Source organism: Hippopotamus amphibius, chromosome 7 (genome assembly GCF_030028045.1).
Source record: "Hippopotamus amphibius kiboko isolate mHipAmp2 chromosome 7, mHipAmp2.hap2, whole genome shotgun sequence".
NCBI lineage: Eukaryota > Metazoa > Chordata > Mammalia > Artiodactyla > Hippopotamidae > Hippopotamus > Hippopotamus amphibius.
Window position 1 is genome coordinate 97856536 of NC_080192.1, and position 17904 is coordinate 97874439.

Genomic DNA, 17904 nt, shown 5'->3' on the forward strand with positions numbered 1-17904 from the left:
TAATCAATGCTCTGTCAAAGTTAAAGGAATTTAAGTAACTTTGCAAATTGTTCTTTCAAAGAAATTATGCTCAAAATACAAACAGGTAATGGCTGGTATAATGAAGCATGAAATTTCTGTGGCTTTTTGGGCCACAACATGAAATACTCGATAATCCTAGTAAAAAATTTATCGGATAAATTTTTGTGCCACACAAACAAACCTATCAGTTAAAAATCTATGTGAGGGGGACTTCCCTGCGGTCCAGTGTTAACACTCTGTGCTTCCAATGCAGAGGGCACAGGTTCAATCCCTGCTTAGGGAACTAAAATCTATGTGACTAAACTAAAATTCACTAAAGGGTGAATTTTTTATTGTGGTAAAATATACATAACATAAAATTTGCCATTTTTAAGTGTACAGTTCAGTGGCAGTAAATGCACTCATATTGGTGTGCAGTTATCACCACTATCCATCTCTACAACTTTTCAAAAGGATAAATTTTATGGTGTGAATTATATATTAATAAAGCTGTTATAAAAAACATCACAGTGAATACTTAAAATATGTGCAGTTTATTGTATGTAAAATACACAAAACAATACAAAATTATCAAAACTTGCATTATATTGAAGGAAATATTTTAATTTTTAAATGTTTCTATAATGAGTAATTATATTCATATAGTTCTAACATACACATCCAGCATCTTTAATAATAAAGTTGGAGAACTAACAGCAGAGATTTTTCTTTGGGTTTTAAAATTTACTTATCAAAATTTTATGTTTATAGATGTTATTTCCAATACAAGATGAAAGTGAATTTTTAAAGTGGAAAACTATTGTCCAACTAATATGAATAAGCCATACATTTACCTATCAAGCAATTGTTTACAGTTCAACACATCAACTACCCTGATTTCAACTGTTTCAGCAACTGTGTAATGTGAAATTCCTAAATTATGGTAACTGATATATAAAATCAACAATCATATATTTTATAATTTAAAGTTGATATTCATATTAAAGCTTATCTAGCAAAGAACCAGCCTCCTACCCTTCAGATTCTTCAGTCTTTTCTCCACCATTATGAGTAGTACAATTTTCACTTTCTGAAGAACAATTCCTTGTGGAAGCTATACTATGTCTTCCTTAAATACAGAAACAAACACATACAAAAACAAAGGGGGGAGGTTAGCATTTCTAGCTGAGAACGGGTTTTTACCTGTTGAATGGTTATACTATAAATGCATGGTTTCTAAGAGTGGTTAAAGATGGTACTTTGTCAGGTGCCTTAATATTTCTAAAGGTACATGGAAGAAACAGTACGAAAAAAAGAATCACAAATTGCTAACATTACAATGAAGATTTAAAAAATTCTAATGTGGTGTGTAGGGATAGGGGTCAGATGTTCAAAAGCCTACAATATAGTTTTCTCTTCCTGAAGCAAATTTTTGTCAATACTCTGCTGCTGCTGAGATTAAAATAATCTACTAATGAAGATTTCTAAAACCAGTTATTATTTCCAATGTAATTGTGGAAAACATCTCTTCTACCTACTGCTACTGTGTCATCTGAAGCTCTTGTTGACTCCAATAGAGGGGAGCTGTAAAAAAGATAACACGAGAGACAAGCAAGACCCTCTTGGTAAAAAAAAATTAGTAAAAGGTACAGGTCAAATCCCTTTAAAATTTATGACACAAACAGGCTAACAGACTGCAGTAGCAAATTTTGATATAGTAAAAAGTTTTTTGGTTTTTTGGTAATAGTGTTTGACCTGTATGTTAACATCTAAATTTTCTTTTCAAATACAGCAAAGACAAATTTCTAAAGCTCAGGAAGATACAAATACTAATAGATTTTTCTATTAATGTTTCTATTAGCCTTTAAATAAAGGAAAGGTGATTGCAATGCATAACATTTTACAGAATTATCATAAGGACAAGCACTACATTTCACTTTTAAAATCTTACCTGTTTTAGAAACTGCATCCTGACCAACTGGAGTCTCCTGAAATTCTCCTTGTGTGTCAAGAAGTGAGGATTTGATATACGTGGCTAAAGTTTCAACAGGACTCTCTCCAGCAGCCATGAGGGGACTATACTGGTTGTCCACAGGTGAGCTTCCACTGCTCTTCAGTTCATCAAACCTCTTTGCACACTGTAATGACATAAAGGAAGGACATGAAGGTCTGGGGGATTTTTAATCATTTTTTATAAGTGAATAGTAATCTCTTGGGTAACATCTAGAAAATTAGCACACACTTCAGTACATGAAAGCCTCTGACACTTTTTCCTTTTTTAAAATTCAGGGTAGATTTTTTTAAAATATGCTTTAACTCAAAGGCATAATATATTTATGCTCTTGTAGAAAAATGAAGAATGCCTTTATCAAGCATATTTCCCCATGGTCTACGTCTATCAATAGTTTACAATTTTAATAATTTAGTTAAAAACTTGGCTTTTATTTTCACACTGAGTTTCCATCAAGAACAAGACCAAATTCTAACCTTCAACAGAAAAAAACCCCAAAAAGTATCTGATTTGTGACACTAGATTTTATTAAAACAATGAGTCTTAGTTCTTACTAACAGTGAGGTTCACCATGCACAAAATACTGTAGTAACACTTCACAGACACATATTTGGGCAGTTTGTTCTAGCACAGTGTTTTCTCTTAACCCACTGTTAGTCATGGAATCAATTTAGAAAGTCCAGATTAGCAATTTAAAAAAAAGAAACAAAGAACAATAGATTGGAAAATATCAAGAGTTCATTGAGCATAGTAAGGCTAAGTAGCCCTTCATGAAAATGTCATTTCTAAGTGTGTACTAGGTCACAACATAAAATGCCTTCCTTACTGTGGGTCTTGGTCAAACAACACTTGTATAGCATTCATGTTTATGTTTTTTTCCCTTTCTCTAGATATGTATTTTATTTCTGGTGGTTGCCATTTCTCTCTTTTTTAAAATTAATTAATTCATTTATTTAATTTTTGAAATTTAAAGACAAAATTTATTGAAGATCTGAAAAACAATTTCTAAAAGACTGACTTTTCCAGGAAACTGTAGCTACACAATGCATTGCGTCTATCATGTTAAAAGGTGCATTAGACACAAATACAAAAACATAAAACAAGCCACCATTCTTCGACAATCTGAGCAAAGATAAAATGCCTAAGGAACAACATGGATGACTAGCAAAGGATGGGCTCTTTACTGTAAGCACCATAAAAAAACGGGGGGGATCACAAACGGATGAGTGTGTTCAGTTATATACACTGAATTGAACCTTTGGCACTAGGAATCAGAGCATTTTGTCATATAGCATTAACACATATTATAAAAATGCGTAGTGTCAAAGGAATAGAACCACCAGCATTCAAAAGCAGCTTTGTCAACTAAGCAATAAAACACTCTACAGTATGTCTCTCTGTTGTCCATCATTGAATACACTGGTAGCAACTTTACAATGAAAAAAAAAAAAAAGAAAGAAAAAAAAGAAAAAAGGAGCTGTAACCCCTTTTACTTTCTGTTTAAAATCAAACAGAAAACAAACATCAATTCTGTTATACACTAACATTTCCAAAGTACATCATTTGTACAAGAGAAGGACTAAGAAACAAAAAAGTGTTTACAGAGCTCCAAATGTGAGTAGAAGCGCCTCACACAGCCTTCCGATGGTACTCAGGAGGAGCCACTTCATAATCGCTGGCACTAAACAAAGTTGCAGAATTCTTTATCAGGTATTTTAGGAAGTCGTGAAGATAATTCAGTAATAAAAGAAGGCTCTTCTCATCCAGAGGTGTAGAAGCCAACATTGCTCCAATTCGTACAAATAATCTCCGTAGATGTGGCGCTCCATACACCTGGGACATGGGCGCATCAGGGTGATCTGCAAGGATTTCAGCATACTGTGGTCTCTCAAATTTGTAGAGCAGCTGAGTGCCCAACATCACATTGAAGTATTCCTTTATCCCTGCCACAAATTCATTAACAGCATACTCCTGTTATCTGTGTTTCCTCGAGATTTCTTGTAATTTGCATAATCCTCTAGAATGGAATCCACATTCTTCTTGCCAGGAAGATAAAAGAGCTGTTTTTGCCAGGTAATTAAGTCTCAGTCATCAACAAGCCATGGTTTTAACTCTTCAGGAATCTTTAACTTCAACTCTGTTCATGAATGTTTCCTCATTTTCAACAATAGGATCTACTTGGGCCCTCTTCTTGCGAGGAGACTGAGGTGTCTTACTGGTACTACCACCATCTCCATTTCCAGGTGTTTTCTGTTTGTTCTTTTTTGTTTTCACTTCAACATTTTTCTGCTGCGGACCAGAAGTCTTCTTTCCAGGGGCAGCCCCTCTCATCTTCCCTTCTCCATACTGCTCCTGATTGGCTTTTTGAAGTTCTCTTTGTTTCTGCAAATTGGTATCCACGTATTTGAGCACCCTGCTTTCTGGAACACATTCATCCCAATTTTTATTCCAACCATTGTAATGTATAAAGTATTTCACTTGTTAATCCTTTATGGCAACCTTTACACACTTAGCTTCATAAAGAATAGGTCCATGGAAGTACAGCACTCTTTCACTCTCTCGGAATTTAGGCTTTGGGTCCTGCTTCAGCGCCATTTATAAGTGAGTCGCCGCCGCCTCCTCCTTCTCCCACCATCCCCCAACTACCACCCCCTACTCTCTACCCCACCGAACTCAGTGTCAGACGTGCCGTCAGGCACCGCCAGCTCTACATCCTGGGCCAGATCTATTTATTTTAATTATGTTTGGCTATGCCAAGTCTTGGGACACGCGGGATCTTTTCTTGCAGCATGCAGGCCTCTCTCTAGTTGTGGCATGCAGTTTTTATCTCTCTAGTTGTAGCTCGTGGGCTCCAGAATGTGTGGGCTCTGTAGTTTGCACCACATGAATTTCTCTCTAGCTGTGGTGCTCGGGTTTTATTTCTCTAGTTGTGGCACTCGGGCTCCAGAACGTGGGCCCCGTAGTTTGCAGTATGCGGGCTCTCTAGTTGAGGTGTGCAGGCTCAGTAGCTGTGGCGCGTGGGCTTAGTTGCCCCGCAGCATGCTGTGTACCCCAACCAGGTATCAAACCTGCGTCCCCTGCATTGCAAGGTGGATTCTTTATCAATGGACCACCAGGGAAGTCCCTATAGCATTCATGTTTAAATCTCCATCAACAGGGCTTCCCTGGTGGCGCAGTGGTTAAGAATCCACCTGCCAATGCAGGGGACACGGGTTCAAGCCCTAGGCTGGGCAGATCCCACATGCGGCAGAGCAACTAAGCCCGTGCACCACAACTACTGAGCATGCACTCTAGAGTCCGTGAGCCACAACTACTGAGCCCACATGCCACAACTACTGAAGACCCGTGCTCCACAAGAGAAGCCACCGCAATAAGAAGCCTGCACACTGCAATGAAGAGTAGCCCCTGATCTCCGCAACTATAGAAAGCCTGCACGCAGCAATGAAGACCCAACAAAACCAATAAAATAAATAAATAAATAAATAAATAAATAAATAAATAAATAAAATGAAAAAACAAAAATCTCCATCGACAGCAACGTGGGTGGCAAGTTATATAGCAGACCAAGTAATCTGGGAGGCACAAAAGGAGAAAAATATTTACCACATATACATATACATGTTAAGTGAATAATGCATTGGGTATGGCATCATTCATTTATTACATAAATATTTATCAAGTACCCACTAGACATTAAGCACCATTTTTAGCAAGGATTGTTTATTAATAGTACTACAGTACTATTACTACAAAGAAATGCCTATTCAAGGCTTAGTCCTTTGAAAACACATTTAAAAGACACATAAGTGTAGGACTTCCCTGGTGGTCCAGTGTTTTAAACTCCATGCTTCCACTTCAAGATGAGTGGGTTTGATACCTGGTCAGGGAACTAAGATCCCACATGCTGTGTGGCACAGTCAAAAAAATAAACAAAAAAAAAACAAAAAGATACATAAGTTTAGACTAAAAAATTATATAATCAATACATGTCCATCTCTTTAATGTCTTAAAATAAAATAAAAATAATTAATATGATAAATGAGAAAGAAAATATTTTTGTATGAGGATTGAAAAAAAGGAGCAATGAAAGTCTGGGCAAAGAAAAAAATGCTATAACATGATTAGAAGAATGTGCAGGCTCATTGGTACACTATAGGATAAAGAATATAAGTGATTTAACTGAATCCATTTTTCCTACAAAATGAATTTATTTTTTGTAACAGAGTAAGTGGCTAGGTAGGCTTTTAAAACACAGATTCTTTTTATATCTTTTAGGTACAGCTTATAGCTATATTGAAAACTGAATGTAGATTTATCTTATTTAACAAGGCTTACAAAAATGTCTAATACTGAATTAGAAAACTGTGAATCCTGAATATTGGAAATGAACATGACTGCTTAAACAAAAAGCAAGTGAACTGTGAATAATTTAAAGTACACTGTTAAACACAAACCTCTTTTGTGTTGAAGCAAAAATTACATGATATCTATATGTAAAAGAAAGGTTGGACCCCCTACCTCACACCATATAAAAAATTAGCTCAAAATAGATCAACAACTAAATATAAGAGCTAAAACTATAAAATTATTAGAAGGCAATATAGGTAAAGATCTTCATAACCTTGGTTAGGTGATAGTTTCTTAGATATAACACTAAAAACACAAGCAACAAAGAAAAATTAGATAAACTAGACTTTACTAAAATTTAAAAGTCTGTATTTCAAAGGACACCATCAAGAAAATTAAAAGACAGCTCACAAAATAGGAGAAAATATTTGCAAATCACATACCTGACAAGGGACTTGTATCTAGAATACATAAAGAACTCTTATTACTCAATGATAAAAAGAAAAATAATCCAATTGAAAAATCGGCAAAGGATATGAATAGACATTTCTCCAAAGAAGCTCTGTAAATGGCCTATAGGCACATTAAAAGATGTGCAACATCATTAGCCACTAGGAAAATCAAAATCAAAATCATAACGAGTTAACATTTCACACCCACTAAGATGGATATAATAAAAAAAAGACATAATAAAAGTGTTGGCAAGGATGTGGAGAAACTGGAAACCTTACACACTGCTGGTTAAAGTGTAAAATGGTGCAGCTGCTTTGGAAAAATTAGATACGTAATTTCAGCTAAACACTTATCTAGAAAATTTTAATTCATCCTTCCTCCACTTTCAAAATACCAACAGGTCAACTTCAAAATGGAAAAAAAAAAATATAATCCAGAAAATTAAGAAAACATTCAAGAAACTTAAAAAATATATAATTTTTTTGGTCCACCAGATAGTAAAACAATATTGAAAATAAGTCAATATGGATCAATAGGATAGACAGAGAGATCAATGGATTAGAATAGTAAGTTGAGAAATAGATCTGAAGGTGAAATTTCAAACCAGTAATAAAGAATGGACTATTCAATAAATGTTGAGGCAACTAACTAGTCATTAGGAAAAAAGTTAAAACTAAAAAAATTCCAAGTGGAGTCAAGATTCAAATGCAAAATAAAAAGTAGTCAGGAAAATGTAAGTGACCATGTATTGTACACAACCTTCAGGTTAGAAGGTTTCTAAACATGACAAAAAAGGAAGACATCTAAAAGATTCATAGATTTTAACAAACTTTTAAACAACTGTATACAAGAGACTATCATTAATAACTTATAGACTGAAAACAAACTGAGAAAAATAAGCTAGATTACAGGTTAATATAGTCAATACATAGAAAATTGTTATTAAACTAGTAACAAAACAACAAATTTACAAATAGAAAAAGGATACATAACAATAAAATATAAAACTTTCACCCTGTTCAAGATTTAAAGAGAAATGAAAGCTGTGATGAGATAACATTCATTAAAATTAAATATTTATTTACATATAAATAAAAATTTTGAAAATACAAAAAGATAAATAACACTTGATACAGGAAGTGCAAGGATCAGGTACTCAGCTATTTTGGCTGGAGTATAACATAGATGACCCTTCTAGTGGACAATATGTAACAAAAGCCTTAAAAATGCACATGCCCTCTAATGAAGCAATTCTGCTTCTGAGATTATTCTCTAAGGAAAGGAGAATAAGACATTTGTTACAGTGGTATTCACAGTAGTCAAAGTTGGAAACAATAGCCTAAATGCCCAACAAAAGCCTAAATGCCCAACAAAAGGTTCAATAAATTATGATATAGCTCAAATATCAGTATACTGTCATCAAATGTAGACATCTAGTAACTGACACATAAAGACTTTACAATATGCTAAGTGAAAAACCAAGCAGCAAAGTAGTACATTTGTTACATGTCCACTTTAAGAATTCACATATGAATAGAAAAGAATCTTTTTTTTATTGGAGTATAATTGCCTTGCAATGTTGTGTTAGTTTCTGCTGTACAGTGAAGTGAATCAGCTATATGTATATCTATATCCCCTCCCTCCCACCCCCCAATCCCACCAACATAGGTCGTCACAGAGAACAGAGCTGAGCTTCCTGTGCTTTATAGCATGCTCCCGCTAGCTATCTACTCTACGCATGGCAGTGCACATATGTCAATCCCAATCTCCCAATTTGTTTCACCCTCCCCTTCCCCACCTGTGTCCACATGTCTGTATCTGGAAGGATATACACAAAGTTTCAACAGCTTACTTTAGGTAGGGTCAGATTTATAATTCTGATTTTTCACTTATTTCCTTGTATGTGTGTGTGCATGTGTGTGTATGTGTGTGTGTGTTCTTTGAGTACGTCTTGTTTAGTAATAGGAAATTACTTAAAAATTAACATTACTTAAAAATAGCATGATTCACATTTAGTTCCATTTTAGTTTAAAAAATAATTTCTCTGGGGACTTCCCTCGTGGTCCAGCGAGTAAGACTCTGCACTCCCAATACAGGGGGCCCAGGTTGATCTCTGGTCAGGGAACTAGATCCCACATGCCACAACTAAGAGTTTGCATGCTGCAACTAAGAGTTCGCATGCTGCAACTAAAGATCCTGCATGCCACAACTATGACCCAGCAGAGCCAAATAAATAAATACATATTTTTAAAATTAATATTTTCTCAGGAATTCCCTGGCAGTCCAGTGGTTAGAGCTCTGTGCTTCCACTAACAGGGTGCATGGGTCCAATCCCTGGAGGGGGAACTAAGATTCTGCAAGCTGCACAGCGTGGTCAAAAAAAAAAGTTCTCAATTGAGTGAATTTGAATATACACTGGATATTAGATGATAAGATGGAGTTGTTAATTTTTAGGTTTGATCATGGTACTGTAGTTATGTAATAATATCCTTATTTTAAGATGTATGCCGCAGTCTATGTAGTGGAGTTATCATGATGTCTGAAATTTAACTGTTAAATGTCGAAAAAAAATTTACATAAAGAGATCAAGCAAACACCTAGAACTGCTGACTCCAAATAAAGGATATAGGGATGCTATACTACTCTTTTAACTTTTCTATATGTTTGAAAATATTCACAATAAAAAGTTGGACAAATAGTCAAATTCACAGGTTTGCCTTGTTTTAAAATCTAACGTAAAAATTTAAAACATGAAAAAGTATAGATTATGGAATGATAGTATACACTAAACAATAAGTTCCCTCATCATTTCACAAAGGCCTATAACATAACCAAGGGCAAGTAACCTCTGTGGGTACCAGTTTTTTCAGCTGTAAAAGAAGAGGGTAGAACTTAGTTCATTCAGTGATCCGATAAGTATTTACTGAGTGTATATGATGGGCCAGGCAGTGGTGAATATGCTTAAAACCTACTAAAATCGCTAATGTCCTTTCTACTTCTAGAAATCTGAAATGATTCACCCACTTTAGGGTTCCTTTTAACAAAAGTTCTGAGGTGAGTGTTTCTCAAACTAGAGTTCATAGATTAATTACCAGAAATCTAAGAGTTCCCTATAAGAGTTTTTAGATTGTAAATTTTGATTCTGAGGATAACATTAACAAAATAATCTAGATCATTAGGATGACAGAATATTTTAGTGCCCATTTGCTTTCCTGTTGTAAATTAATTGTAAATTAAGTTGTACCAAGAAATATTTTAATTGTCCAAAGACAATTTTAATAAAAGACAAAGGTAGAGAAGAAAATTCATATAGAGAAGAGATGTGTTACTGCCTAGGGAGGGCAAGTAATGTCCTGATGCAACACATGGCTTCACAGTAGGTTAAACAAAGAAAAGTTGAGAAAGAATAAAGGCTTTGAAGGTCAAATGGCAGTACAGGTTAAAGGCAAAAACTTTTGTGCCATAAGAGACTACACAATATTTGCATTATAATCAGCAATTTAATTTCAGCAAAACACTATTACTTATCACATTAAATAAACTTAGTCTGAACTGTGTTGGTTTGAGTTTTCACTTGTGTCTATAAAATATCAATTTGGTTTATGATCATATAGGTGGGTTTATACCTAGTATTGTTAGCGCACATTTAATTTCCACCATAATAATAATTTAAGTCATCACTGGGAGTTTTCAAGTTTTTTTCCTTTAAAAAGGTCTGTACATTATTCAAGTTTGAGAAGCATAGCATTAGCAATTTAATAATAAAATTGGATTTACAAAAATTTTATCTACCCATTCAGCTGTAAACATGTAAGATAAGGTTGAATTTAAACATACCAGATGGGTTAATATATCATATAATTTACATACATTATACCTAGTCAAACTGTATCATATGCATATTTAGTATTTATATACACATATGAATAAGCAAAACTCAAATATTTCTTCTCTCTTAGTAGTTATTCCTTTAAATTGGTCACTTTTTCTGATGTCTTTTCAGCAGATATCTGGAAGACTTATTTACCTCTTTGGGTGTTAATCCAGGCACGAGCCTTGCCACAGTTTCCCAGTTGATGGTTTGGTGGATTCCAATTAATGGGTAAAGGATCATGTCCAAAACCATTTGGTTGTTATTGTTTAGGAAATTGTTGTTTTCTGAATATCCACGACTCATCTTTTGGAACTAGAGATAGAGAAGACAGAGTTATTTGCATCTGAAATCCAAATGTTTTCAGAACATTATAAATCAGTTATAATTCATTTCTAAGAATTACCTGCTGCTACATAAAGGAAAAATAAAACTGACCTAAAATCAATACAGAATATATAGCTCTAATCTCTTTAAATATAACACAGCATTTGAATATTATGGATTGGTGGAAAGATGGATAGGATGGAGAGATGGGTAAATATATGATTAAAAAGTATGATAAAACATTAAGGGTAGATATATATTGAGAGAAAAAGTTGAATACAATATATCTTCCTTAAAAAAAATTCTTATGTATGCCTGATTTATATTTTGATTAGCAGTTCATGGATGGTGGAACTAAACTGTGAAAAAAAAAAAGCGCTAGTTAAAAAAGAATAATTTCACTGTAGTCCTATGCCATATTTCCTTTATTTCTCTGTGAATGAATGTCCATGATACAACGAAGATTGAGTATACTAAATTTTGACTGATGTAATCAAACGAAACTTAGAATCAAGTTACTCTGACAATTTAGGATAAGCATAATCATTGTTATTGCACATGTGATTATGAGTTACTTATGGTGGGGAGAGTATATCAACAAATGTAATTAGCATTGTTTTTATACGTTTGAAACATTTTTTGGTAAGTTCTCTTATTCTTTGTCTTCAGAAGGTTTAACCCTTACACACACCCAAACACACACCCTGACTCTCATACATTAAAAGCCAAGGCACTTCCACACGCGCGCACACACACACATGCACTCACTCCTGCAGAGTGGAGGCTTCCCCTGCTTCTTCACCTGGCTCCCCACCCTCTCTCCTACCGTGGCACATCCTCTGGGTTCAATCCAAGAGACCCTGAATCGAGTGACTAAGGGTGTGTCCAAAATGTTCAGGCAACAGATGACCAAGAAAAAAGTCTCTAGAAGGCTTTCCAAATGGATGTAGCTCAATAAACAGTGAGTCCCAACTATAAGCCAAGCACTGGGGATACCATAATAAATATGGCATGGTCCCTGTCCTCAAGGAGTATACTAGCAGAGAGGTGAGGATACAAGCAAATAGATCATTTTAATACCATTTGCTGAGAGCGAAAGCAGAGGGGAGTCATCGAGGGGCAGAGACGGGACACATAATAGCTGTTGGTATTGTGGAGGAGGGTAAGGCCGTGTTATCAGAGAAATAGAAGTTATCTCTTTCAACCTTAGAGAATTTCAAGAACTTATTTACTGAGTATTTACTAGGAGCTTGGAGCTGTGCCAAGGCTCTAAGTTATTTCAATTCTTACCACAACCCTATAAGACAGAGGCTTTCCACAATTTTACAAGACAAAGAAACATATTCATAAAAGTTAAGTAATTTGTACAAGGCCACCGAGTTAATAAGAGGCAAAGCAAAGACTCAAACCCAGGTAAAACTGACTCTCAAATCCATGCTCTTTCCATCATATTCTAGAAGTAGAGTATAGGGGAGACAGCAGTTAGGAATGATGGCTTAGGGAAGGGAGAGATAGAGTCTAAACATTTTGAAGTTAGTTATGACTCAAGGAAACAATTTTGAAAGCTGTTTGTGTGGCAAGGGAGGGAGAAGGCTGTGGTATGGATAAAAAGAAACCACTCCCTTCGAATTTAGAAAATTTTGAGAATTTATGCCAATTATAACTCAATAAAGCTGAAACTAAAAAAAAAAAAAAATTAACATTTACTGAAGCCCTACCATGTGCCAGACATTGTATATGAAGTCAGAAATAAATTTACAGGTGAAAATAATTACATATATTTACAGCTAGCCATATCTATGACTTAACTGATGTTGACTCTGGGTTGGGAATATAATCTCTAAATATAAACTGTTCCTCTGGAAAAATATTATCTATTTTAGGACAGGAAGAATAAAGCAAAGATCCACTGAGAGACCAGTACAGTGGAAAAAGCAATGTACATAAGAGTCTGGAGCTCTGGTTTGAGTTTTAACTCCACACAAGTTAGTCAAGGCAAGTCATCTGAACTTCTGCAATAAAAATGAAGTGATGGGGACTTTCCTGGTGGCATGGTGGTTAAGAATCCACTTGCCAATGCAGGGGACATGGGTTCGAGCCCTGGGCCGGGAAGATTCCACATGCTGTGGAGCAACTAAGCCCATGCATCACAACTACTGAGCCCATGCTCTGGAGCCTGTGAGCCATAACTACTGAGCCCACATGTTGCAACTACTGAAGCCCGTGTGCCTAGAGCCCATGTTCCACAACAAGAGAAGCCACCACAATGATAAGCCCACGCATCGCAACGAAGAGTAGCCCCTGCTCACTGCAACTAGAGAAAGCCCATGTGCAGCAACAAAGACCCAATGCAGCCAAAAACAAAACAAAACAAAAAACATTTGTTGGACTTTAATAAATGAGAATGACCATTTCTCCTTTAAAAAAAAATTAAGTGATGGTAATACCTCTTCTTGACATCATACAAATAATCAAAGGCATTATTTTTGTGAAACCACTTTGAGGACAATAAAAACACCTTACAAATGTGATGCAGCATAAAATAACAGCATCTATCTCCTAGGATCTGTGCCAAGAATCATGTAAGATGTTTATTTTATTTTTTTTAAAATTTATTTATTTATTGGCTGCGTTGGGTCTTCGTTGTGTGAGAAGCCATTGTGGTGGCTTCTTTTGTTGCAGAGCACAGGCTCTAGGCACGTGGGCTTCAGTAGTTGTGGCACATGAGCGCAACAGTTGTGGCTCATGGGCTCTAAAGCGCAGGCTCAATAGTTGTGGCACATGGGCTTAGTTGCTCCACGACATGTGGTATCTTCCTGGGGCAAGGGACAAAACAGTGTCCCTTGCATTGGCAGGCAGATTCTTAACCACTGCGCCACCTAGGAAGTCCAAGATGTTTAAATGTTGGAATGGGGAGTTGGAATGCAGAAGCTCTCAGTTAAGTGTTAACTATGATTAGTACTATGTAATTGTTTACATGAAACACTGATGTAGGACATCAGGTGGTAGACATCATAAAGTTATACTACATGTTTTTGCATGAACATTAAAAAGAAACAAAGAAAAACACTAAGCACTCTAAAATCACAGCTTCCTAGCAACCAGAGAGGTACCTTGTTGATGGGCCAGAATAGTGTTGGTTATGGACCTTGGAGCCAGACTGCCCAAATTTTTGTCCTGGTTCTACCACTTAAGGTATTATCTGGTTCTGATTACGTATCTCTATGCCTCAGTTTCCTCATCTGTAAAACAAAGAATAATAGTAGCTAGCCCATGTACTCTTGAGGACAAATGGACAGTGCTACCTGGCACATAGTACTACATAATGTTTGCAGTAGTTAATATTACCATTCCAAAGATCCTCAGATTAAACAGATTCAAAATGATAAATGTAACAGATGAGAGACAGCAACTTTCCAATGAAGTATGCTCTCAAGGAAATGAGTACAAAGTCAGATCTAGATTTTTACTTAGTTTACCATTTCCAGCAGTACAACCTATGATTTCAATGGGCTTGGCTATAACATAAGGAAGAGAATACCTACCTTTGAGGTTATTGTAAGTATTACATAATATACATAACACACTACCTGGCATACAAAAGATGCTCAATAAATAGTTTATTATTGCTATTACTATTTTCCTATTTTGGCCATTATTGGCATAAGAATTTCCATAAATTAGTTTAAGAACTGTAAAACACTGCCTTGAGTCCTGTTGAAAACAGATTTTACAGAACTTCGTTGTTCTCTACTTGTGTGCCTAACACATCATCACTTTTCCTACTACACAATTTGGGAAGTATGTTAGGGCATGAGATATTTTATTACAATTTGTTTGGGCCTAAATAGAAAACAGTCTGAAACAGAATTCAGGGCAAGGACTTGGGTGCTGTTTTTCACTTCACTTCCAAAAAGATTCATTTAAAATTTCTGAAATATTTATTGTGGCCTATAATGTGCAGGTACCTGTTAGCTAATAAAAATACTGTTCATATAAAATATTTTAAAATTGGTATGTGTATTTCCAATATAAATACTACTCATTTATAATATATATGTTTAAGAATAATTTAAATCATTTAAATGTGAAAAAAATTTTTTCTGTTGACGTTTTCTTTACACAACTGAATCATACCAAGCAAGGGAAAACTACCCAGTATTAACTCCAGTTAAACATATGTTCAAGAAAGCATCCCTTAGAGTCAGAATGTAAGTATGAAATGAAAGGTGTAGTATTTACGGATAACCCTTAATAACACATAAATCCTCTCAGAGTAGCTGTCACAGTGCATCCCATTCTGGAAAAGAAGTACAGACTTATCAAAAACCGTCAATAAAGAAAAAGCCTGGAGTTCAAATTACACTATTACTAGATCCACTCCCATTCACGATAAAACATGAAAAAGATGTTAATGTGAAACGTGTTACATGCTATTTACCAAAAATAAAAATTGTTTAATACTCTACACTTTTAAAGAACACACCTCATGTTCTCTCCCCCATTTCCACAATCGTAGTTCACTTAAATGTACTAATAAGGCCAATGTAATTAATTAAGGCCAAATGCACTGGCATGTTTTTTCTTTTTCTTTTTCTTTCTTCAAACAGAAAAGGGGTCTTGTAGACAGACTTTTTTCCCTAGGCTGTGGAAGATGGGAAGCGAGCGGGGCGGGGGCAGTAGGGCAGGTCAAAGGTCTCTGGCATAACAGAGGATGGGAGATAACACTGAGTCATGCCGCACTCGTGTAGAAGCCTTGTGCCCAGGCTTTCCGATCACGAATGAGAACGAAAGCAGCTGGCTTTCCTTGTGAAGGGGAAAATAAAATCACAGCTGAAACCCAAGAAGAATCATCAAAGCCCTGCAAACCTTGGCCCCAGAGGCTCGCTGCGTAACTCGTGCTCCCGGCAGCCCAGACCTTCGCGGTCTCCCCGCTCCCCCGCAGGGGCAGAAACTCTGGGCGCGGAGTGGATGAGGCGCGGACAAAGGCGCGGGGCGGGCAGCCGGGCGCGGCGGGGGAAGATGCGGGGAAGGGACACGGGGCGAGGCCGGGCCAGCAGACGCTGGGGCTCCCACAGCCGGTTCGCGGGCGGGACCGGCTCTGGGGATCTGGAGGAGGCAAGGCCGGCAGGCTGCTGGTTGCGCGTGGGGGCGTTCGCGGGCACTTCGGGCGACGGGACCCGCGCCCGCCCGCCAGGGGTGGAGGCCTCAGAGGGAACCCGCCAGCTGCTAGCGCTACCTGCTCTCGCCGCACTTCCTGTCCCAGACCCGCACTCGAGCCCCCTCGGAGTCTCGCTCACCTTTACGCCGCGGCGGCCCTCGCTGCGCTTCCGTCACCTCAGAGGCCGGTACCGGCCCGCTCCATGAAGCTGCCGCGACCAGACCGGCAACGGCGTCTGCAGCGCTCTCACAAGCCGGCCCCGCCCTCTAGCTGGCCGCGGCCGGGTACCAGCGCGGTCGGGCGGGGGGGGAGGCGGGGAATCCTCGCCACCCGGCCAATCGCAGACCAGCGCCTCTGCGGCGCAGCCAATGAGCGACGAGTTCCTGCCGCGCGGGAGGGAGCGTAGGAGCTGCGGTGGCAGAGTGGTCTCTGGGCCGAGATTTTACCTTCTCTTCTTCCCCGCCCCCTCGCGTTCACGCTCAGGTTGTCGCAGTGCAGCGTCCCCACCCTCCCAGCGTCTTGTCTCTTAGCAACTAGATGCCGGGAGCCAGAACTTAGATGATCAACTCTGCGTCCGGAAGAAAGGGGACAGGGGAGATAGAAGAATTAAAAGAATGGATGTAATTGTTGGCGGCTTTTATATACCTGCTTAGGTCAGGTGCAATGGGAAAGTTGCATGACCTGAGGGACATCAGAAGTATCTTGGGTGAAGCATTGTCTTCATCAGGAGGCATCTCTTGAAAAACGTAAATAGCTCTGGGTCGCACCTTGAGTTTTCATACAATAGGTTCAGCAAGTATGTTATTGTGGTGCTACTGTTACAGAATCCAAGCTCACTCTGCTCGCTGTAGGACAGGCCGATGAATCAGAGACAAGGTGTTGAGGCAAGGAACACGACTTGACTCCGAAAAGCCGGCAGGTGAAGATGGCAGACCAGTGTCTCAAAAAACCATCTTCTTTCAGTCTGAATTCTGGCTCCTTTTATACAAAAGAGGGGAAGAGGGAGGGGCCCACTGTGGCACCCACCAATGGCTGAGCAGGACCACTAAAGGTTGCTGGTGGATAGTTGCTCACTCACCCGTTCCTTGCTTAGGAGAGGGGCGGTGGAGTGACCTCTGCCGCAAACCTGAGCGCCAGCAAGGAGGGGTGGGGAGTGGGAAGGGAGGCAGGAGGGAAGGGCCCACTATGCTTCAGGTTAGGTCCCATCTGGGGAGGCCACTGTAACACTACTACTGGGAACCTAGTCAGGTGTACAACATAAGGCCCAGTCTTGTAAGGTAAATGCTTCATGTCAGTATTTCTTTTTTTCTTTTTTAAATTTATTTTATTGAAGTATAGTTATTTACAATGTTGTGTTAGTTTCTGCTGTACAGCAAAGTGATTCAGTTACACACATATTCTTTGTCATATTCTTTTCCAGTATGGTTTATTACAGGATATTGAATATAGTTTCCTGTGTTATACAGTGGAAACATTGTTTATCCATTCTATATATAATAGTTTGGATCTGCTAATTCCAAACTCCCATTCCATCCCTCCCCACCCCCCACCCCCTTGGCAACCACAAATCTGTTCTCTGTGAGTCTGTTTCTGTTTTGTGGATAAGTTCGTTTATATCATATTTCAGTTTCCACATATAATTGATGCCATATATTTGTCTTTCTCTGACTTCACTTAGTTTGATAATCTCTAGGTCCATCTGCGTTGCTGCAAATAGCATTATTTCGTTCTTTT

The 17904-nt window shown here is 37.8% G+C and overlaps 1 protein-coding gene and 1 pseudogene across 10 annotated transcripts in view; both read right to left on the minus strand.

The window, feature by feature from the left end:
* Positions 1–16431, minus strand: part of SANBR (SANT and BTB domain regulator of CSR) — a 93244-nt gene extending 76813 nt beyond the window's left edge. For 8 of the 10 annotated variants that reach the window (XR_009054718.1, XR_009054717.1, XM_057741910.1 and 5 more), the window contains exons 1-5: positions 16310–16428; positions 14123–14251; positions 10839–10997; positions 1952–2138; positions 1036–1129 (exon numbers count right to left, since the gene is read on the minus strand). Coding sequence is in view for 7 of the 10 variants with exons in the window: in XM_057741910.1 (XP_057597893.1) it covers positions 1036–1129; positions 1952–2138; positions 10839–10988 (431 nt within the window). In the remaining 3 variants the exon portion in view is untranslated. Of the gene's footprint in view, positions 1–1035; positions 1130–1951; positions 2139–10838; positions 10998–14122; positions 14252–16309 lie in introns of those variants that run through there. The other 2 variants (XM_057741907.1, XM_057741914.1) reach the window with 2 other exon arrangements.
* On the minus strand, positions 3641–4606 carry LOC130856898 (mortality factor 4-like protein 1; annotated as a pseudogene).
* Positions 16432–17904: the final 1473 nt, after the last annotated feature.